Below are 24,854 nucleotides of genomic sequence, written 5' to 3'. Positions count from 1 at the left end.
AATTTCAACAAAGCTGCTGGGCTCGCCCTTTTTTGACCCCAAAATAAAATAACCCAACATTCATTTAGAGTGTTCAGTATTATAGAGTTCTCTTAAAGGGATAGTTCACCCAAAAAATAAAATTCTGTCATCATCAATATTTTGATAAATGATGATAAGCACAGTTGGCCATTGAATTTCATTGTATTTGTTTTCAGCTGTGTGCATACCATCATTTATTAATATATCTTATTTTGTGTCTAATATAACAAAACAAAAAAACTCAGAACAACATGAAGATAAGAAAATGATAACAGGTCGTTTAACTCAAGATTGGGTCAAATATAAACAAACCCTAGAGCTGGGTTAAAAATTAACCTTGAATTTTATAGTGTATGAAATCATACCTGTTACAATAAACATTGGTATCTGAAGTGCAGCTAATTTTCAATCTGTTTACATTTATGTTAACATTTAACTGTTACCATTTATAGGAAAATAATCTGGCCAGCATCTCAAACTTCACAACATTAATTTAAATGCCCTGATACATGCCCAAAACTGTGACATACGGTGATATCACCACTTACAGTGTTAACAAAGATTTTCCCATATTGTCTGAGATTTATATTGCTAGACACAAAGTCTATATTGCTGAATATTTGTTGGCTCAATTAAAGCTTTTCTTTCATCAGTTTGTGCTGGAACCGTCTTCACTTACTGTAGCTTCATCTCATAATGATAACATAAACCTTTATGATGCTGTGCACACACACTCTTCAGAAGCTGAAAATAAAATAAATGTTTAATAATTTAAAAATATTCAATACAGAAAACTAAAACTATGTAAGTGATATTTATTATCTAGCAATGAATAAAAATGATAAAACTTACTAAAAACTAACAAATAAAAATAATGTGCAAGTTACCTAAATAAACTCTTTAGACTGAAACTTGCAACCTGTAAAAACCGTGAAACATATTTTTAAAAGTTTATAGGAAATTACTTACTAGATGCAGAAGAATATTCACTTTTAGAAGAAGCTAGAGCAACAAATGAAAATAAAAAGCATAGCTGTTAATAATTGATAACTTTTTACTAAGCTCATTAGAGCATTAATATTCCTTTCACCTGCTCGATTCCTCCATATAATAACTGCAGCCACAGTCACAATAACGAATCCCAAAACTGTTAGCACTGAGGAGAGCACTGGCTTTAATGGTGTCCCATGATCCAACTCTGAAACACAACCAATGAGCAAACATAAAGACTGAGAAACCATCATACATCACTGTTTTTGCCTGGTATACGGCATTGTTAATTACCCAAATTGACGTCCAATTTGTTGTCCAGGCTTAGATGTGTGGCGGTGCAGGTGTATTTGTGTTTCTCTCTCTGTTCTTCTTCACTGATCTTCAGGATCTTCCTCATCTGGTACGTCCCATCATCATTGGGCAGCAGATCTCCTCCAGTGATCTCATCATCAGATAAAGGCTGTCCATCTCTGAACAGGGTCAGATTGATGTGTCGAGGATAAAACCCTGTTGCCAGACAACTCACCTGCGACCCTCCAGAATGTAAAGATGGTTTGTGAATGATACGGACTCTGGGTTTCACTGTTCAAAGAAAGAAAAGATGAAGTCAAACTTTTTACAAGATCTTCTATCTTCAGGTACACCTGGTACAAACAGCAAAAAGCAATATACTACAAGTGTGGTGCAGAGGTCTTACCTTTTCTATTCACTTGAGTTCCTCTCATTTTAAGGTAATTCTTGAGAGTTGTTATGCAGGCTGGGTAGTAAAACATCTCATGACGCCACTTGGAGAGCTCCAGATACAGTTGTGTTACTTCAACTGTGCCTTTATATGTTAATATGTTGTCATAAAAATGCTTTTCATCTGTAATGTAACCTTTGTAAGCATCTTTGGTGATCAGCTGCCCTTTATCGTTGTCCCACAGTTCACAAAGACTCATCACCTGATATACTTGAGGACCTTATTGACAAGTTGAAACAGGAAAAATGTTGTCAGTACTAAAGATATCAAGGTTATATTTTCACAAAATGTTCTTCGCATTATATAGGATAATTAATAATATGTAAATGACTTTGTGGATGAATGATGTAGGGTTATGTTTGGTGTTTTATCAGGATTTACCTTCAGTTTGATTGTCAGGTTTCTGTTGACTTAGTCTTCTCACAATATGAGTATGCATATGATCACTTATAAACTTAACGTGGTTTGGATTAACCACATCAACTTCATCTGTCTTATTTCCTCTCGAAACGTATTTCTTTATTTCTGAATCATAGTATCCTACAGTGACGTCATCCAGCATAAATTTGACGCTAAACTCTGGAAATGGTGTCTCTCCTTTGATGTACGTCCCAAGCATCCACAAAGAGTGTGAACCTGTAAGAAACAATAGCAAAACAACATTTGTATTAGTAAATGTAAACAATTGCATGTGTTCAGTAGGTAATGAGGGTCAAATTAGATTAGCTACTTTCTTATTTAAATGGGACATATCATGGAAATCTGACTTTTTCCATATTTAAGTGCTATAATTGGGTCCACAGTGATTCTATCAATCAATAAAATGTGAAAAAGATCAACCCAGTAACTTAGATTTGGTAAACCATTCTCTGAAAGCATGTGAAAAAATAGGTCATTGAAATTTGGCTCCCCCTGTGATGTCAGAAGGGGATAATACCGCCCTTTAATCTGAACTATCCAACCATGGCACTGCCATTTAGTGCAGATATCAGCTCATTTGCATTTAAAAGGACACACCCAAAAGCGCACCCTTTTTGCTCACACCTACAAATTATCAATTTAAACATGTTATAATAAATTATCTATATGGTATTTTAAGCTAAAATGTACTCTGGGGACACCAAAGATTTATTTCACATCATAAAAATGTGACAATTTGACTGAATTATTTGGGTAATATTATCATATGGATGTATAATGCTGTGATATTAATTGTAAAACTATAGGAAAGGCAAAAGTTACAGGTTTTTGCAAGTCTTCCATTTTGTGGTGATCTTTGTACTTGTTTTAAAAAAGTTGGGATGACTCGAGAAACCCACCGAAGCGAAATAGATAAACAGTAATATAATACAGCATAAAAACAACTGTTGCATGTATTTCACTTAACGTCGTTCAAATTTTAGTTTCACTTTCGTTTTGTTATAATTGTCACATCTTGCTTTTAGATACGTTTCCTATACTTATCCTTAACAGTTTATTGCTGCATATGTTAGAGTAGTAATCTAGTTTATGTAACTTAAAGTTAATTTTAAATGCCACGCGGGACAAGCGTCTTATGAAAAACAAGGTTTATTTACTATTAAAAAATAATATTTCACAGGACAACAAAACTTACCCTTTGGTGTAACTGCTGGAAGTAAAATCATTATCTGTATGAGAATTTTGTTCATATTGACGGAAATTTTCGCAGTGTAAAATCTCCATTTTATATAACGGTAACGTTATACACACTAATGTGCAGGACAGTTGTTTTAGGACAGACTACGTCATTTCCGGCGTATGCTAGTCGGTTACAATCAATCAAGCAATCACATTTTTTTCACTTTTTATTAAAACCTAAACCTGGTTGTACTTGCGGTTCCTTAAAGTTTAAACAGTGGCGGTGTAAGTTTGTCAGTACTCTTTGCAAAGATTTTAGCTTTTATGAGTGCTCGACTTGCAGCCACTCGCCTGCGCAGACCTTCAAACGGATGACATAGAAATACCGCGAGAATCGTTATTCCTCATCGCTCTCGCGGTAAGGTGATGTCATCCTCCTATCGGTTTATTGGGAGGCACTGCATGAAGGTAAATACACCTCTAATCACATATCAATATAAATGAATGAAAGTGGTAAAGATCAAATGTTACTAAAAGTAAGATGGATTCGTATACGATCCCCACTGAGTCAAATAAAAATAATAAAAAAGTGTGTTGTTTTTTAATACTTATATTTTTACTTTATAATTTTCAAATTTTTATACTCTTATATATATTACTTGCTACATTTTGCACCATAGACATACATGAATTTACAAACATTATCTGTCAATTAACAGCTTCACGCTTATTAAAATTATTATTTTATAAATGCCTTAATTAAAAAAAAATGCTACATTATTTATACAGTATTTTTCAGTTTTCTTAAATAACATACAAATTTACAATAAAAAAAGTGTAGGCTAGTTCTTATAGGAAAAGTACATGACCATACTAACAATTTAACATAAAAAACACAAACATGTAAAGCAATATCTGTTTTAGCCTATAATTATTTTGTAAAAAGTCTATTGGGTCACTTCCAAATATGTATAAATGGTGAAACTGTCAACAGTCAGATATTTTCTAGCTTAATGATATTTACTATCATCTAAGCCAACCAAATTTAATCATCACAGAGAGGTGCAAAACTCACGCGATTATCCGACATCACACCTGTGAGATTCTCATATTGTGAGTAGCCTAACATGCAACTTTATTGTAAATTTAAAAATGTTAAGTTCATGGTATAAGTGCACAATATGTGTACCTTATAAACCATTAAAAATGTCAATAAATGGTAATGGCATCAAGAAGCCTATAAATAAAGGTTCTAGAAAGCTAACACAGACTAGAGGTAAAAGTGACCAGGATTCACAGCTTTGTGTTGTTCAAACATCGTGGCCCGGGGTGCGTTCCACTCCAGTTTTAGACACACACTCGCGAACTTCCCTAAGCACTTCCCCTCGGGGGAATCCCTGTCGCCATTTTGAAGTGCGTTCCACTTCGTCAAGTGGACGATAGAAGTTTGTATGGACAGACCCTCGCTCCCTCGTTCAAAATCGAGGGAGCGAGGGTCTGTCCATACAAACTTCTCTCGTCCACTTCATATGTACCCTCCATGCAGCTTCATATCCCACAATGCAACACGATTGTGACGTCACTTCAGCAACTCACGCTTTGCACATGGAGGGGGCGGTCTCCACTTTCCATGTGATCAAGGGCTTAATTAGGGCAATCCATTTGAACCCACTTCAAGTGTTCTAGCAGTAGTGGGCACTTGTACAACGTAAGCAATGACGTACATCCGAGTGAACGAGACTGAGGGAAGTTAGCGAGGGAAGTTCATAAAAAAACGAACTGGAACGCAGGGCTAGTGGTTAAAGAGTCAGACTTGTTTGTAGCCCAGAGGTTGTTGGTTTAATTCACACATGGCAGGAAGTGACTAATGTGTTTCTGTACTGCAGTGATAGGTCCTGTCCCAAATGGCACACTCCGGACTTGTGGTCCTCCTCAGAGTCCACACTTTGATGACATCACGTAGTCCAGACTTTAGGGACCCTTAATGCGAGTCCACGTGGGTGCAACAGAGTCGTATTTTGGGACAGACTTGAGCGTCACACCGGAAATAGGTAGAGAAGTTGCCCGTCAGTGTCATTGGTCTGATTGCTCTTTCGCAAGGACTTCTGGGTTGGTAAAGTGCGCAAAGCCTGCTGCAGTGCGGGCTTCGCTGAAGACCGCATCAAGGGGGCAAAGGAGGCGCTGATAAGCACACTTCAAAGCGTAAAAATGACAGATGGGACACCCTACGGACTCGTGGACTAAGTGAGCATGCGCAATTTAAGGCCACGAGACCGAAAGTCCACATGAAGTGCGCCATTTGGGACAGGGCCATAGTTGCCCAGTATATGTGTCTGTGTTGGTGACTTTCAGTGGATGGGGAAAATGCAGAAATAATCATGTTTTTCTTTCCTTTTATTAGTCACTTTATTTAAAACTGTTGAAGAAAAAAATCTGTAAACTTGTTATTTTTGGACTTTATTAGAATTAAGAATTTTTACTTAATTTATGTTTTTTGTTTGGCTGCCAGTCATTTGACCATTTTTTATGATTTCTTTTACAGTGTTGCTGTCTTGAAGTTGTGCCAGATCACACTAAAACCTCTTATTCTGCAGGTCCTGTTTCTCCTGTTTTTGTCTCACTTCCTGGAGCATTATCTCAGAACATCAGAAGTATCACAGGTTTTACTAGAATCCCATGTAAGTATGGAGTTTTATTTTGTGCCACCATACTTACTCGTGTAACAGTCTTTAAATAGGGAAAACATGAAAGTGTTTGGTGGCTTTTAAATTCATCCCTGTTTGGATCCTAAGGAATGAATGTGGCTAGGTTAAATGCTAACACATTCACAACGCACTGTACAAAGATTAAGTGCACACATTGAAAAAAACATGTGTATTAATTTGTCTAAGTTTAGGTAAGAACATAGTAAAAAGTTTTCCTTTAATGCCCCATTCACACTACTAGCGTCACGCAGCGACAAAGTGTCAAGATCCCATTGATTTTAATGGAGAGCTGGCGATTTCTGGCATCATTAGCCCCATTGACCATTGGTGACTGGATGGGTTGTGTCCAACAAAGCAGCTTTGTTTTAACAGTTTAGTTTAGTTTCAACAGGAAGTAAATAACAGCAAACTTTATACACACGGTGAGAAGAGATGGAGATGCAAATTGAATACAATAAAGCAGATTATTAATGCAGATTATATATTGATCCATGTCAGATGCTTACAGACAGGATTCAAGGCAGGATGACAGAGCATAGTATAGCCTAACCGTACACCTCAGTAAACATTGGACCAGATCACAGGTATGATGTTGAAAACCAATTGATTAAGTTGTCATGATGTGAGGATTCTGTGTCCTGTGTCTGTTTAAGGCCAGACAAGGAGTAAACTGGAGTGTGTGCTGGTTGATAAGGTGACTGTGACATGTGCAGGTCATTAGACATCAGATGACTGTGAGCGCAGAGAGATTATGGTGAGAGAGCCTTTTGGACTCGAGACACCTTCTTTAGATGCTGAAAATAACATTATTGTTTAATTATTATAAACAATACTGAATGTTGTTAAAAATAAAAATCAATTTTTTAAATTCCATAAGCTTTAAAAAAAGTAAGATTAAAAAGATTTTACCAAAAGAAACTACTTAGTAGCGGAAAAGCATATAATAACAACAAAGTGCTATGTCATAAACACAAATATCCAATGGATTGGTTTTAACCATTTACAGTGGTATGAAAAAGTGTTGGCCCCCTTCCTGATTTTTGCATGTTTGTCACACTTTAATGTTTTAGATTATGAACAAATCCAAATATTAATCAAAGAAAACACAAGTAAGCACAACATGCAGCTCTTTAAATGAAGGTTTTTATTATGAAGGGAAAACAAATCCAAACACACATGGCACTGTGTGAAAAAAGCACTTTCCCTCTAAACCTAATAACTGGTTGGGCCACCTTTATCAGCAACAATTGCAGTCAAGCTTTTGCGATAACTTGTAATGAGTCTGTTAAAGGGCTTTGAAGGAATTTTGGTCCACTCATATTTGCAGAATTGTTGTAATTCAGCCACATTGGAAGGTTTTTAAGGTCATGCCACAACATCCTAATAGGATTGAGGTCAGAACTTTGACTAGGCCACTCCATTGTCTTCAATTTGTTTTTCTTCAGCCATTCAGAGGTGGACTTGCTGGTGTGTTTTGGATCATTGTCCTGCTGCAGAACCTAAGTTCGCTTCAGCTTGAGGTCATTGACATTTTTTAGATTGATACAAGTACTGGATATCCAATTATAGCACCTTAACATGAAAAAGTCTGACCTTCTTTAAAGGTGCAGTGTGTAAATTTTAGCGCCATCTAGTGGTGAGGTTGCGAATTGCAACCAACAGCTTAGTCCACTGCTCACCCCTCGCTTTTGAAACACATAGAGAAGCTACGGTAGCCGCCACCGGACAAACATGTTATCGTCGGAGTTCATGAAAAAATGTGTCCGTTAAGGGCTTCTGTAGAAAAATGGCGGCACAAAATGGCGACTTCCATGTAAGGGGACCCTCTGTGTATGTAGATAAAAAGGTCTCGTTCTAAGGTAATACACATAACGGTTCATTATGAAAGGTCTTTATACATCCTGATAATATAGTTTTGTATATTATTTTGCATTTCTGTCAAGAGATCCTTCTAAAAATTACACACTGCACCTTTAACTGAGGCAAGTGAAGCCTGCAGTTCTGTTGTTGTGGGGTCTTTTGTGACCTCTTGAAAGAGTTGTAGCTTCGCTCTTGGGGTAATTGTGCAAGTTTGGATTGTTTTGGATTGTTGAATTGCTTTCCCTTCATAATAAAAGCTTAATTTAAAAACACCATGTTGTGCTTACTTGTGTGATCTTTAGTCAATATCCACATTTGTTTCATGATCTGAAACATTAAATTGACAAACATGCAAATAAAAAAAAATCAGGCCAACGCTTTTTCACACCACTGTATATTCCTTTCACCTGTCTTACCTGCTTGTTGCTTTTTACATAAAATTACAGCAAACACAATCCCAATCATCAATACCACAACTGTTAGCACCGAGGAAAGCACTGGTTTTAATAGTGTCCCATCATACTCTAAAACACAACCCATAAGCAAAAATCACATATAGATTCAGATATTACATTTATGATTTTGCCTGGTATTTTTGGTTTTCTCTAAGTATGAATTACCGAAAGTGACATTCAGTTTGTTGTCCAGACTGAGATGTGTGACAGTGCAGGTGTATTTGTGTTTCTCTCTCTGTTGTTTTTCGCTGATCGTCAGGATCTTCCTCATCTGGTACGTCCCATCATCATTGGGCAGCAGATCTCCTCCGGTGATGTCATCATCAGATACTTGCTGTCCATCTCTGAACAGGGTCAGGTTGATGTGACGAGGGTAAAATCCTGTTGCCAGACACATCACCCGAGACCCCGAAAGAGTTTGGATAATATGGACTTTGGGTTTCACTGTTCAGGACAGCAGACAGATCACACACATTTATTGAACTTACACACCCTTTCTAAACCTGTATGATGTCATTTCTTCTGTGGTGCACAAAAGGTACATTTTAGAAATACAACCTGGCCTTTATTTTATGTAATTTGTCTGGAAGTGGTACAAATGACTTGTCCAAGTTATATGTGCTATATAATAAAGTATACACATGCATTTTATTAAGTAGATAAATCATCTTACCTCTCCTGTTTACTTGATTTCCCCTTTTTTCAAGGTAAACCTTTAGAGCTTTAATGCAAAGTGGGTAATAGACATTTTCGAAAGCCTTGCAAAGACGCTTTTTAAAATCTGTCTCCAGCTGGGATGTATATTTTATAGTACCATTGTACCAGTGTAACTCATCTAGTGTGGATCCTTGGAAAGCATCTGCTATGATCATTGATCCTGGTTCACCATTGTCCTTTAGCTCACACAAAGACAGGCTTTGAAAAGTAGGAACACCTGTAACCAATAGATATAACAATTAGCCATTAAATCCTAATACTATAGGGGCCATTCCATCCAATGATAGCCATTTCTGTACCCAGAAGTCCAGTGTCACGATCCTGGCTTTATGATCAGGGGCGTCATGCACCATTTTTTTTTAAGGGGGCACAGTGTGCAAAGCTCACAGAAATTTGTGCATACACATACATCAAATTAATTATATTATAGAGCTTTCAGTCTTTTCCATGGCACTTACATTTCTAACAATCTGAGCGCCCCTGCCTTAATGCAAAAACCTTCAAAATAAAAGTGTTGATTAACTTTTATATCAGATACTATTCAATCTGATTAATGACATATTGGCATCATATTTACATGTGAAACGGCATGTTTTGTTTATTTACGTTTATTTACGTTTTGTTTAATGAGTTGTCTAATGATTTTATGGTTCAATATGATTTTAAAAAATATGTTTAGATAAAATTATTAGAGGAACGGATTTTTGCATTCAATTTTACCTCATGTGAGCATGTGTGATTCTGCGCCCCTGTGAACTTTGGCGTTGTGCCAAGAAGATGAATCTAGAAATCTCTACTAATATAACGTCGAGACGGTAACATTTTAAACCATACGTTTTCTACACAGAGGAGGTTAACTGCACATTACCGTACTGTGGTTTGGAAATGTTGTGAGCGTTTCTTACACGTTTTAATTCCACATATAGCAAAATTCAGCAGCAAAAGCAAAGCTCGTGAGCGAGCTCGGACGTTGACGTCTGCGGCTGCGCTGACTGCAGCGCCTGCCGCCATAATAAAGTAATGTAACACAATCAAAACGCAAAAATCTCTGAAAAGTGACAAGGAAGGATGCAGCACAAAATTGATTATTTGGGCATTTTAAACAGATTAAAAGAAAGTAACAGATTAATGGATGCTTCTTTGATTTTGAGGTTGCATGCAAAATTCATTTGGCTCAAAAAACCAAGGGGGCACGTGCCCCTCAGTTTTAATGGGAATGACGCCTCTGTTTATGATCATAGTTTTGTTCTAGTTTTGTGTCAGGATTGTGATAGCCCCATAGGCTATAGCACATGGTCATTGTTGTTTGTAGACTCTGGCCATGTGCTGCTCCCCTGTTTCGTCCCCTGTCGTTTACTCATTAATATCTTGTTATTGTTTCAGTACCTACACCTGGGTGATAGAACTTTTTCGGTACGCCTTGGGGAGTTTGTGTCTTCTACTGCATCTCTTGTATGTGGAGTCCCTCAGGGTTCCATTCTTGGACCCATTTTATTTTCTTTATATATATTACCTTTAGGGTCCATATTTAGGAAACATGGCATTTCGTTTCACTGTTACGCAGATGACTCGCAACTCTATCTACCTTTGAAACGAAACAATGCAAACTCTATAGCACCTTTGTTGAGATGTCTTGAGGATGTTAAAGCTTGGATGGCCTCCAATTTCTTAAAGTTTAATGAAGATAAAACTGAAATCATTTTGTTTAAACCTGGTGGTACCATCAATACCCCCGATGTAGATCTGGGTGACTTAAAGTCATATGTGAAGCCCGTTGTAAAAAACCTGGGTGTTTTAATGGACGGTGACTTTAAACTAGATAAACAGATTAATTTGGTAGTTAAATCGTGTTTTTATCAGTTAAGGCAATTATCTAAAGTCAAGTCATTTTTATCTTTCACTGATTTTGAGAGGGTCATCCATGCTTTTATATCATCCCGTCTGGACTATTGTAATAGTCTCTATGTGGGCATTGATAAGACATCCCTAACACGCTTGCAGAGGGTACAAAATGCAGCTGCACGTTTATTAACTGGGACACGTAAACGAGACCACATTACACCTATTTTAGCTTCTCTTCACTGGTTGCCCATTCCTTTTAGAATTGATTTCAAGATTTTACTTTTAGTTTTTAAATCATTAAACAACAATGCTCCAAAATACATTTCAAATCTATTACAGCCATATGCTCCATCTAGAGCACTTAGGTCTGCTGGGCAGCTGCTTTTAGTCTCCCCCAATGCAAGATTGAAGAGCAGAGGTGAACGTGCCTTTGCAGTAGCGGGCCCGAAACTATGGAATAATTTACCTTTGTACATTAGGCAGGCACCTTCACTTACTGTTTTTAAATCTTATTTAAAAACATATTTGTATAGTGCAGCATATAACGCAGTATGAGAGCTACCTGTTAGGAGTTATTTTTAAGTGTGTATTACTGATTACTGTTGTTTTTATTGGATATTTTATTGTATTTTTATTTTATTGTGTTTTTAATTTTTTATCTTATATTTATTTTATGCTTTTTAATTTTCTGTTTATTTTATACTGTATGTACAGCACTTTGGTGAACACCTGCTGTTTTAAAAAGGTGCTCTATAAATAAACTTTGATTTGATTTTGATTTGATTTGACCTGTTGGCCCTTGATTTGCCTCCCTATTTAATGCCCTTGTGTTAGGGCCGATTCACACCGGCTGCGTGGCGTATCTGTTGCATGTCAGTTGCGTGGCTGCTGCGTCGCGTTTTCCGTGTCTGTACATACCAGAAGCGTGCCTGACGCAGTGCTGACGCGTGGCTGTTGCTATAGGTGACATATATTTTGCCTGGAAACACTTCCAAAACGTTTGCGTGAAAAAAAGGCGTCGGTCCTATTCCTAGCATGCATGCGTTTCGGCGCGGCTCGAGCCGCGCCTGAGACGTGCATGTCATGCAGGCGGTGTGAACTGTCAAACCTGCTAACATGGGAGCCTAAATAAAAACGGACACACCACGCAGCTGAGACGCGCACACGCCACGCAGCCGGTGTGAATCGGCCCTTATGGTCTTGTGTTGATTTGTTTTGTGCTTTACATGCTCTGTTAGTCAAGTGGTTTATTGTTAAAAGTTATTGTTAAGAAATCGAGTTCCTGTCAAGTTTAGTGTTAGTCCTGTCTAGTCTGTTTATTGTCATTGTTATTGCTTTGTTTTACCCTCCTGTGGGTTTTTGTTTTTCATTTCTATTATAGATAAAGTCCGGTAACACTTTATTTTACGACCCGCAAAGTACCGCATAATTAACCCGAATTTACAGCGTACCTATTTGTAACAACAGTGTACCTCTACAGTACGTGTACTTGTAGGTATAAGGGAACAATATTTTAAGTTTGGGGTAAGAAGGGGGTAAGAATAAATAGAGATTTATAAATTATTTATACTCTAAGTATTTCATAACTACAGGGTACCTATTGTAATACTACGTGGTATGTATGACTTACGTCTATGGGCAATATGGTCTATTGATTTTTTTTTCATATTTGCTACTTATCTGATGAAAGTGTATTGTATAGCCAACAGTTGATGTCTACAACCCACGTCAGCAAATAAAATATAACAGCACAATAAAAATAATATCAATTTGTACCTCTTTGATCTGTATATGTATACAGGAGTTACCAGGTAACTCTTATATATGCGGGCTGTAAATTAAAGTGGGGCTTATTCCCTGCTTGTTCTGTGTATCTACCAGGTAACTCTTACCTTTGCGGGCTGACATTTAAAGCGGCACTTGTTACAGCCTTGTTCTGTGTATTTACCAGGTAATTCTTATATTTGCGGGCTGTAAATTAAAGTGGTGCTTGTTCCCCGCTTGTTCTGTGTATGTACCAGGTAACTCTTACCTTTGCGGGCTGTAAATTAAAGCGGCACTTGTTACAGCCTTGTTCCGTGTATTTACCAGGTAACGCTCATATTTGCGGGCTGTAAACTATAGTGGTGCTTTGTTCACCTCTTGTTATAAATGTTATAGGGTAAATACCATAAACATACAGAATATTGTTATTTTTATTTTAAAACAACTTATTTCAAAACATCTTTAAAACACTATAATTAAGCCAACACTTAATTTTTATTAACACAAAACTTTTATTTCAAAAGTCATGACAATTTTTCGTTGTTTTTGCGGCTTGGCTTCCTCTGTTGGTGTTGTTGTCCACTCGGATGTTGAGTTGATGTCGTCTCACAAATGCTGTTCTGCAATTACATATGAAAAACATAAATGAAAGCCTTCAGTAAATGTTTCTTCACTGTGCCTTGAAAGAAACAGAGTTTTCTGAGCCAGTTAATAACTTTAGGCTTACTTATGTGCTAGCTAACCTGCTGCTACCGTTAGCTGGCAACTTTCTTGAAAAAACATTGTTTAAAATGCGTGAGTCATGTATTAACAAAACCAGTTACCTTATTCAGCACGCGGAAACTGCTCACATCACTCGCAGCCGTACTCCACAGTGTAGAAAGTATTTAAAACCTCTTAAAGAAATTTCACCTCAGGATCGCTTTCTAGCAAACCTCCTGCAGACGGCCGTGCGCTCTACACCTGCGCAGTAGCCTACGCATGTAGTCGTCTTTTGCTTTAGTGGGAGCTGATATCTGCTGTCGTTTCATTCTGGTTTGCCATTGCATAAATTATTTGACTTAAATACTTGTTGCAAAGTTTTATTCTACCAATGATAGCACCTATTAAAAATAAACAAACAGCATGCTGCTTTGTGGTCATTTTTGTGTCATTTGAAATCAGAGTCAAAATTGCAAAGCACCACTTCAAATATGTCCGCAAATGTTAGAGTTACCTGGTAAATAGGGAATAAGTTGCTATTTTTATTGTACTTACCTTAAGTGATAACCACATTAAATCAGCTGGACTTTTGTTATTAAAAGCAAGTAATATAGGCTTCTAAAATAAAAGTGATGTGCTGTTATATTTATTTGTCGATGTGGCTCGTAGACATCGACTGTATACAACATTCAGAAGTCAATATGAAAAATTAACAATAAAATCATAAAAAAAAAAACATAATTTCCCCATAGACTTGACTAAGTCATAAAATACCACATAATATTACAATAGGTACCCTGTTGTTATAAAATACTTACAGTATAAATAATTTATAATTCTTCATATTCTTACCCCATTATTACCCCAAACTTAAAATATTATTCCCTTATACCTACAAGTACGTACTGTAGAGGTACTCTGTTGTTACAAATGTACGCTGTAAATTTGGTTTAATTATGCGGTACTTTGCGGGTCGTAAAATAAAGTGTTACCTAAAGTCCTTATGTTCATCAACGGTCTGCATTTGGATTCTGTACACAATGTGACAATGTTTTTTAAAAGTGTGAAATAAAAACACAAAGAAAAGAGTCCTGCATTTTACCATCACTGTGAATTTTTAAAAGGGCCAACCTTTACATATAGTCCTGTTACTTGTATTATTTCTTGGTCTGTCAGTGGTATAGTGCTTTTAATTTTGATTTTGATGATTATAACTGACAACTAAGGAAAATCCCAAATTCAGTATCTCAGAAAACTATAATATTACTTAAGACAAATACAAAGAAATGATTTTTAGAAATCTTGGCTATCTGAAAAGTATGAACATGAAAAGTATGAGCATGTACAGCACTCAATACTTAGTTGGGGCTCATTTGGCCTGAATTACTGCAGTAATGCGGAGTGGCATGGAGTTGATTAGTCTGTGGCACTGCTCAGGTGTTATGAGAGCCCCGGATGCTCTGATTGTGGCCTTATACTCTTCTGCATTGTTGGGTCTGGCATATCGTATCTAGCCGGTGTCTTTGCAATGATATTTTGCATCTTGCAGTTTTGCAAGGTGTTAATGGTCATCTTTTGGACAACTGTCAAGTCAGCAGTCTTCCCCATGGTTGTGTAGCCTACAGAACTAGACTGAGAGACCATTTAAAGGCCTTTACAGATGAGTTACTTAGCTGATTAGAGTGTGGAACCAGGTGTCTTCAAAATTCAAAATAGAGGTGTCCACCAGTTTTGTCCATTTACTTTCTGTTTTATACTGTTCCCTTAGTTAAGTCCTGTTCTTGTGACCCCACCTTTATTGTTATGTCTCGTTACCACTGAATGCTTTTGTATATGGAGATCCAGTCTTTCCTTGTTCTGTTAGTGTTTGTTTGTCGTTGAGTGTATTCTTGGTTCTCATGGCTCCCATGATGTGACTCAAGAAGATATTATAGCATTTGGATCCAGCTTTCTAATTTACACCCCAGTGTTAGGTATACACACTTACAAGTTTCGCTAGATTTACCTTTTATAAAGTAAAGGTGGGGTTTACTGACTTAGGAAAACTTATGCTTAACAGCACTTAAAGGGACACTTCACCCATTTGCATTAAGCTTTGTATAGTTAGAACCCCAGACATGTTTTTGAATGGTCATGCATAATTTTCTCAGTTGCTGCTGAAACAGGAGAAATACAGATTTCAGTGTTGCACTTCCTTCTTTCAATTATGTAAAAATCATAATTTTGCATCATTGAAAGAAGGAAGTACAATATCTTTGTTGAGGGAGTGAGACTACAAACACCCCTTTTCTCTGTCAAATAGGTTACCAAATTCTAAATGTATGTTACATTTTGACTACAAATATGACACACTTTCAATAAAGATTAATGTTTCTATGGGTGAAATGCTCCTTTAACATTCTGGCACTGCCAAGAATCATAACATTTTCTATATTCATCAGAAATCAATTTCACATGTTGTTAAAAAAACAATTATGCACAATGCTTACCTGGAGTGTTATTTAAGTATGCTGTTACTTTTTCCCATTTGATGATTGTGAAGTCATATATGCTTGTGTACTCAGCTGGATTAAGTAATGTATCTTCATTTGTTGTATTTCCTCTGTAAAATATAGTGTTTGTGTCACCATTATAATACACAAGGGGGACATCATCCAACATCGATAGAATACTTATTTTAGGGAAAGGTGTTTTTCCTTGATGGTAAGTTAAAAGTGCTGATATAGAATGAGAGCCTGTGGAAAATGAAAAAAAGCAAGAACAGTATTACATTATTTATTCAAAAACAAATAATAGCTGACATTGATTAATAAAGGTTTAATAAGGAAGAACTAATAAGGAAAGAGCTATCATCCTTCTCAGCATAATTGTAATACTGCCCCTTGTAGAAGTTGTGCTAGCATTGGCTATTTTAGAAATGTCCCACCCTAGATTTGGGGCGTAGGCTTGTTCTTTCAACAAAATGGATCATTTTGAGGATGTCATTATCCTTAATCCTAGTTGGCTTTTGAAAATGAAAGCAATATAAAACGAAACATTTATTTAAAAAATTTAAATTAATTAAAAGAGAATATGAAATAATTTATTTGTCTTAATGAATGATAAAAAATCAAAGGGATTCAAGCAGTGGTGGCTCGTGACTGCTCTTCCGAGGATGCGCTAATTCAAAATAAGTGTTCGGATTGTCACGTGTGTGGTTCCCTTTTCCAAAATATGTGTCATGCATGTGGAGAGATCCTGTGTGCATCACGTGTTTTGTCAAAATAAGTGCCTGCTGGAGACGCGTCAAAACCGTTTATGATAAAAGAGACGCTCGCGTTCCCTAAATACACGCAAGAGCAAGACACTCCCTTAACAGTAAACTCTGATTACGCATGAGATTGTGCGAGTATCTGGCACACGCGAACGTCTCCTTTCAAGTTCAAGGCAGTAGGCACTTATTTTGGCATGACACGTATTGCACACACGATCTCTCAAAGCACAGAACACATATATTGAAATGACGAACCACACACATGACAAGCTACATACATGTTGTGACGAACTTCGCATCGTGCGCTTCAAAAAAAGAAGTCACCAGCCGCCACTGGTTTTAAGGGGTTTAATTTGTCACATTCACAGTTGTATAGAGACTAAATAATAAGTAGTGAAATGACAGTAAAGTTGTGAGACAGTAGAGGTTTCAACACTTTTATCATTTAGGGGTGTCAAACTCAAGGCCCGTGGGCCAAATCCAGCCCGCCCCCTCATTTCATCTGGCCCGTGAGAGCTTACAGATTATTTTATTGTTTTTTTAAGTTTTATTTTTTGCAGGTTATTTCCTACATTGATTTTTTTTAGCAGCCACCAAAACTACTTTTGTCCCGCCAAAGTCTTTTTGTAATGTAATTATAGTGATAATGTTGATGCATGAGAGAGAACGAGCAGTGCTCCGCACGCGCGCGCTGCTAGAGTGGGCGTGTCTTAATGCGAAGGCTGCAGAGTCCGGAGGTCGCATTTCCAGGCTGCATACGTCATCAAGACTGTCTTGTTTCAGAATATTAACAATTATACAGTTAAATATTATTCTTCGTTTATAGTAAATAGTTGTAATATGCGTATGACTTGTGAATGTAATGGTTAGTTAACTTAAATAAACCAGGCTTGATGACGCTGCATATGTGACCTCCGCAGGCTGCAGCCTTTGAATTTAGAAACGGACATTATCTGCTCGTTCTTTCTCTCCCTCTCTCGTGCACGCTCACATGCATCCAGCGAGAAAATGTTTTCCGTCTCGTTTATAGAAATGTTTCGCGATGTCCAGCTGGGATTAGTTTACAATGCGTATTCCCGCTAAATACGCGAACTAATGACTCATCTGAACCGATAAACGATTGAAACTATTGATCTGTAGCCTACAACACTGAACTCATGAGACGACAGTCAATCAGACACTTAAAGCCAGGTAAAAGATCACAGCTTTTTTGTAAAGAGGGCAAGAAATGACAAGTGAGAGTATATTTGTCTAATAAATGCATATTGTGGTGGAGATTGTAAAATTCTTTATCTAAAAATGCCTCTCATTTTCTTACTTGCACAATGAAGGATAACAGAACATTTTGAGTGTACTCGCATACAACATGTGTTTTTGTCACCACAAATATTTTTTAAATAATCTGTGGAATAGTTGTACTCTATACACTTTGTAATTATTTGCCTGGGCTTCTACTTTCAAAGCTAGGTATTAATTTAGTTATTAACAAGACCAATAGTAAGCAAATGCAGAGAGAATTATGCAATGTACAGTAATAAAAGAGTTGATACATTCATACAGTCATTACAACCGGCCCTTTGAGAGTAACCGTAATGCTGATGTGGCCCGGGATGAAATTGAGTTTGACACCCCTGGTTTAAGCAGTGGCGGCGGTGACTTATTTTTTCCAGGGCACTCGATGCAAAGTTTGTATGTAGCCCGTCATGTGTGTGATTCGTAATTTCAAAATATGTGTTCTGCGCGTTGAGTGAACCTATGTGCATCACGTGTCTTGTCAAAATAAGTGCCTGCTGTAGATGCGTCTAAAGGGTTTATCTTGTCTTGCGTGTATTTTGTGAACGTCAGTGTCTTTTTTGTCATAAATGGTTTTGACACGTTTGCAGCAGGCACTTATTTTGACAAAACACATGATGCACATGGTTCACATGACGCAACAAACACATATTTTAAAATCACGAGCAACACACATGACACTCTGAACACATATTTTGAATTTGCACCCCTTGGATGCGCAGTCACAAGCCACCACTGCATTTAAGTTAAATATGATAAATTTACTGCAGGAATGAACTATTAAATTCTGGTGATCTGTATCATACACTGAAGAGCCCTGTCCCCCTTAAAAGTATTCAACAACTTTTATCAAACATCAGCAATTGGTAGCCATTTTAGCATTGCTAATACACAAGGTGCTACACGATGACATACAATAATTATTTGTGGCTATATGCAGGGCTCGACATTAAGGCTTGTCCGCTTGTCCGGGACAAGTGAATTTTTTGTAGGACAAGTGTAAGAGAAAATTAGTTGTCCGACTGGACAAGTTACATTTCAATCAATGTTACTTCACGTTATGTGCCGTTAACGACAGAGCAGAACGCGCAGCGCAAACACAGAGCGGAATATTGAACAGAGAGCTTATTTAAACTATAACTATTTACACTATTCAGCCGATCTCCTTTCCCGTTATCATTCACCTGCTCAATTCTCCGACACTGCGCAGACTCTAGCGGAAAGTTTTGGAACAGTCCATTTCGCACTTAATAACAGGGGTGACCGGATTAGTCCATTTATTACAGGTGACACTTTTCTACAATCATTGAAATGTGGGAAAAATAAAGAGAAAGGCAGCAGATATAGCATCATTCTCCAGAAAGAGTAGCAAGAAGCAGCCAAATGATTTGATTAAATTATTTGATTATGATTATTTGATTAAATAGTTTAAAAAAACATGAGGTTGAATTATGACTATAAATTGTATGTTAATCTCAATTCATTTTAATTAAAATGAAAGTATTGCAGCAATTGTATGTTATACATTATTCTTATTAACACACCTATTATACTTAAAAGTATTTTAAGGTTGGATGATAGATATTTTATGTGCCACCCCAGAGTAACTACTGGCCCCTGCCTGGCCACCCCTATGAGAAATCCCTTGCTCCGCCACTGATTAGCAAAACACAAAAATACATTATATTATAAATCTTTACCCGGACAAGTGACTTTTGTGCATGGAAGTGAAACACAAATTTACTTGTCCGAAGGACAAGTTGCTCAAAAAGTTAATGTCAAGCCCTGCTATATGGTTCCTTAAAAAAAACTTTAAACAAAGAGCTTCTGCACAGTAGTTGAAAAACCCTTAGAATTTTTCCAGCTTAGCTTTCACCCTCCCCCCAAAATTTTTCTTTTTATTTAATCATCACCACTATAAACTCTGTAGGTTAAATATGAAAATTAACATTGTAATAATAATGTGGACTATAACCGACCAGTTCAAGAGATGTAAACAACACTGGTCCAGAAGCACTTCCTGTTTCCGTTTTTTAACACTAGATAAACGTTGGGATAAAATAAACCAACAGAACATATAAACCTGAATTAACTGAAGTTAAAAAAACATCTTAAAGATAATAATATATGTGAAATAAAAAATAACTGTCACAAACTGTAACAGGAAGTGTTTTTGGACCAGCGTTGTTTACATCATTTGAACTGGTCTATAGGCGGTTTTATCGGACGCACGTGCGGTGACGCAATACGCTAAACTGAACTCTTGAACAATATCTAGACGAAAATAACAAATGTTTTGATGTAATCTATGTGTTGTTTATTTTGCTTGTTATATAAATAAACTACGTTTAAAGTACTTTGTTGTTATTTATTCTTGGCGGAGTTTACCGGAAGTTACACGTTGACCACGAAAGCCGCTTGTTTATGTTGTTACTGCTAAACCATCTATACTACAAATGTAAACTGATGTTTCATAAAGTGTAATTGCATCTAGTCAAATTAAGAAATGCACATCAAACATATTTGAATAAAGATTAAAGACTCTGCATGTTTTTGTGGCTTGTATATCATTTTTATGACATCATCTTTCATGTAACATGCTTATAATCTTTTTATAAAATAAAACACTTATGCTTTTGTTTTTATTTAATTTCACATGATTCTATTTCTGCTTTCTAATCATAAATTGGATGCTGCTCTATATATTGGTCCAAATATCCTAGCTTGTATTTTACATTTTTTGATAAAACAAGAATTTATTTTTATGTTATTAAGTTTTTTTTTCCATTTTATATTCCTATTTTAATCATATTTCCTTTTAGTCAAAGATATTTTAATGTGGACTGAAAAAATTAGAGATGTTCCGATACCATTTTTCTCTTCCCGATACCGATTCCGATACCTGGGCTCAGGGTATCGGCCGATACCGAGTACCGATCCGATACCTGGGTGTGTATCTGTATAATATACAGCTGTACATACTACTAGCCCTGTATGAATGGATATAACTGTTTTATGGTGTGCTTAAGACTTATTCCTGTACAAAACATGAACAACAGTGAAATAGAGTATTTTTATTACCTGAAAGACATTTGACAGTAATATTTATTTTCCTAAAAGAAAACAAGCCACAAATCTAACACTGTAAACTGAAAGGGTATTTTAGTTTTAGAATAATTGGAAAAATCTGCAGAATTCTGTGGGATGATTTTAAATGTTTTTAGAACAAATTAGAGAATTTAAATATTACAAAATTGCATCTAAAATAATTACTTTTAAAAGGCTTACAATTAAAATGAATACACCAAACCAATGAGTCCTCTGAATTAAACTGGACCAACATGAACCAGATAATGTGCATGTGTGGCATGTCAAGATAGAATTATAGTTTGTAGCCTATATAAAATAACATAGGCCTATTATTGTTTATATATATTTTAGCAGAATAAAAAAGCTTGTGTTAAAGGTATAGTCTACTCATTTTCAATATTAAAATATGTTATTACCTTAACTAAGAATTGTTGATACATTCCTCTATCATCTGTGTGCGTGCACGTAAGCGCTGGAACGCGCTGCGACGCTTCGATAGCATTTAGCTTAGCCCCATTCATTCAATGGTACCAATCAGAGATAAAGTTAGAAGTGACCAAACACATCAACGTTTTTCCTATTTAAGACGAGTAGTTATACGAGCAAGTTTGGTGGTACAAAATAAAACGTAACGCTTTTCTAAGCGGATTTAAAAGAGGAACTATATTTTATGGCGTAATAGCACTTTTGGGAGTACTTCGACTCGGCGCAGTAACACCCTCCCTCTCCCATTATGAGAGTGAGAAGGGGAGCGGACTTTTCTGGCGAGTCGAAGTACTCCCAAAAGTGCTATTACGCCATAAAATATAACATTCTATTTTATTAAATATATAAATAACCAGTGACTTCAACACAATAAAGAAGACTTAAAACAGATATTTATTGAAAATATATAAACATTTAATTCACTTTAGTTTAACAGACCTTACAGCAGCCGCCTCTCCATTATTAAGTAACAACAATCAGCATCTCTCTCTCAGTTTTTACAATAATCAAAAGCTTCTAACTTCATATTCTCTTCATGGAAATAATTAAAATATATTTTCGTTTTCACATATTGAAGCTACTAATGAAGAAAGAAAAAAGAAATCGCTAGAATGTTATACTCTGAAGTAAAAACGCAATGACAAATAAATCAGTCACTTTAGGTTAAAAATCTTACCACAGTTAGTCAGCTATCCGTTTTTACAACAATAAAAAGTTTCTAACATTATATTCTCCTCAAATCGATTGGAAATCACTCGTATATATATTTCTTCTCACATATTTAAGTTACTAAATCAAGAAAGAGAAAAAAGAACCGCTAAAATAATGTTAGTCGCTGAGGTAAAAACGAAAGGACCGTTATTTTTTAAATTAACGATTTTTCCTGAGCACAAGAGAAAGTGGGTACTCGTGAAGAAGGCAGGGTAAGCTCGTGCAGACAAGCACGCGCATATTAGACGTGCACACTAAAGGAATAATGGGTTTAATTATGCTTTCACTTCATTTCCTAAAAAAAAACATAACCAAAAAAATAACCATTAGAGAACGTTCTGTAAAAGTTATTTTTAGGTTATTTTATGGTTCCAGAAAATAACCAAAAAAATAACGTTCTGTATAAGTTTTTTTTAGGTTATTTAAAAATAACCACCCTACAACGTTATGGGAACGTTATTTTATGGTTCCCAAAAAATAACCAAAATATAACCAAAAACTAACGTTAGGAGAACGTTCTGTGTTTGCTGGGTAGGTTTATTAAGAAAATAATATCGGATCGGTATATGGGTTCACAACCCAATATCACGCAAATACGTGACTATTTCACGTATGGACCAACGTGAAAATGTCACGTTTTGCCTGGTTTGAACGTGAGCATGTCACGTTTTCTGTTTGTGTCACTTTCACGTTTTGGTTACTCAAATTTTTTGTCCCAATTTCTTACCATTGTCGCTTCGGTTTAGGGTTAGATTTACATAAAATTACATCCTTACCTAAACAAACTCTAACCCCAACGTCAGGCGAATAAAAGAATAAGTCTTGTATCTTTTTTTTTATAAACCAATACTTAAAGTGACAAATACTTAAAGTGACATATAACACAAGCACCAAATCTAACCCTAAACCGAAGCGAAAATAGTTTGAAAATAGGACAAAAAAGTTGAGTAACCAAAACGTGAAAGTGACACAAACAGAAAACGTGACATGCTCACGTTCAAACCCTTCAAGTACTCGCCGATTCCGATGCCAGAATTTTTGTGGTATCCACCGCATTTCCGATACTGGTATCGGAATCGGAACAACTCTAGAAAAAATATATATTTTTTATAATTTCATTGAAATCTTACCTTCTGCAGAAGCAGGAAGTAAAAGGAGAAACAGCACCAGAATCTTGTCCATATCTGACATGCATTCACTCACAGAGTAAATTACTTGTGTCGTCTCTCAGCCTGGGATGCGTTCCACTCCAGTTTTAACACGCACTCGGGAACTTCCCTTCCCCTCGGGGGAATATCATATAGAGACTAGATAGTTCTTTCTGTTTCAGAAAGCATCGGAGCGGTTATGAATTAGCGTGTCGAATCATGAGTCAGATCCGCCACACTGCTGAAATCGTTTGACTTTGGTTCTTGGAACACCTGATTCAGCACAATGATTCATAAAAGCTCCGATACTTCCTTAAACAGTGTTTTAAAATCAGCCATTACTATACAAGTTGTTATTTTGTTTTTTAGGCACATCGAAAATATTCTTGTCGCTTTAAACTATTAATATTGAACGACTGAACTCACATAAACTGATTTAAATAAGTTTTTAGTACATTAATCAATCTTGAGAGAGGAAATGTCAATGTCGTCAATGCAGGCCTCACTGAACTATCGGATTTAATCAAAAATATAAAAAAATTTCTTCTGAGGATGAATGAAGGTCTTACAGGTGTAGAACAACATAAGGTTGAGTAATTAATTATGTTATTTTCATTTTTGGGTGAACTAACCCGTTTAAATTTCAGACAGGTAAGAATATTTAGCATATTTAGTAGGGATGCACCGAATATTCGGCCACCGAAAATTTTCGGCCGAAAATGGCCCAAAAGTGGATTTTCGGTTTTCGGCCGAAAGACTTTTATCACCGAAAAAATACGGCCGAAATAATGTGATGACGCAAACAGAAACCGCGACCTGCACGTGCTTGTCTGAAGTAACATATCTGCGGTGTGGACTAGATTTCTCTCAAACCCGCGTCCGCCGAATTTCTGACCAGGACCTCCGCAATGCCTTTTCTCTGGGCATTTGTGTACTGTTTTCACAAGCTCCGACTAAACATTCGTTCAGATTAACATCCAGAATAACAGACATTTAACATGATTGCTTTTAAAATTAGGGATGTGCACGAATGGTCAAACATTCGATCTGCAATAATAATTAGAATGGGGAAAAATGATGTTCAAACGTTTTTAATCCGCCACCGCAGCATTACGGCTACTGCTCATTGAATCCTTTTTCACTTCACCTCTACGGTCTTTTACAGACTTAAAATATACATGAAAATTAATATGTTTGTATTTCTGATTGTTTTGGTAATTCAGATTGCAGACTCTTTTAAGTGTTTAGAGTTTAATACCGGGTGTTAAACGTGCTTCTCCGCCGCCGCAGCCGTGTGCATCATGAGAGATTTGTTCACTTCCTTATATAGCCTTGTTTATTTTGTCGTTAATACGACACGAGACACACATGGAAAGCGAAACGGAGAACATTAATTTTATCTGTGGATATGGTTATAACAAACCCGATAACTGCAAATGCCGTAACAGCAAACAATAGCTCCGTTTTGTGAAG

General features: G+C 36.5%; 2 protein-coding genes across 3 annotated transcripts; both read right to left on the bottom strand.

Annotated features, from left to right (window-relative positions):
* Positions 1-489: 489 nt before the first annotated feature.
* On the bottom strand, positions 490-3,688 carry LOC129433818 (zinc-alpha-2-glycoprotein). Its single transcript, XM_055192512.2, has 7 exons — positions 3,372-3,688; positions 2,138-2,392; positions 1,712-1,975; positions 1,306-1,596; positions 1,112-1,219; positions 991-1,023; positions 490-765 (listed from the first exon to the last, which is right to left on the bottom strand). The coding sequence occupies exons 1-7, from the start codon at positions 3,424-3,426 to the stop codon at positions 734-736; spliced, it is 1,038 nt and encodes a 345-aa protein (XP_055048487.2). The 5' UTR covers positions 3,427-3,688; the 3' UTR covers positions 490-733.
* A 778-nt stretch (positions 3,689-4,466) lies between these two features.
* LOC129433820 (hereditary hemochromatosis protein homolog) lies at positions 4,467-23,520 on the bottom strand. Of its 2 annotated transcripts, XM_055192514.2 has the most exons (5): positions 23,364-23,520; positions 15,890-16,135; positions 8,541-8,819; positions 8,337-8,444; positions 4,467-6,854 (listed from the first exon to the last, which is right to left on the bottom strand). In XM_055192514.2, the coding sequence occupies exons 1-5, from the start codon at positions 23,422-23,424 to the stop codon at positions 6,778-6,780; spliced, it is 771 nt and encodes a 256-aa protein (XP_055048489.2). In that variant the 5' UTR covers positions 23,425-23,520; the 3' UTR covers positions 4,467-6,777. The 2 variants fall into 2 exon arrangements, with proteins under 2 accessions (XP_055048489.2, XP_073724654.1); XM_073868553.1 differs by lacking the exons at positions 15,890-16,135; positions 23,364-23,520 and adding an exon at positions 9,049-9,342.
* Between the last annotated feature and the right edge of the window lie 1,334 nt (positions 23,521-24,854).

Source organism: Misgurnus anguillicaudatus, chromosome 6 (genome assembly GCF_027580225.2).
Source record: "Misgurnus anguillicaudatus chromosome 6, ASM2758022v2, whole genome shotgun sequence".
Taxonomy (NCBI): Eukaryota; Metazoa; Chordata; class Actinopteri; order Cypriniformes; family Cobitidae; genus Misgurnus; species Misgurnus anguillicaudatus.
The sequence above is the reverse complement of the archived record's forward strand: the minus strand, read 5'-3'. Positions and strand labels throughout refer to the sequence as shown.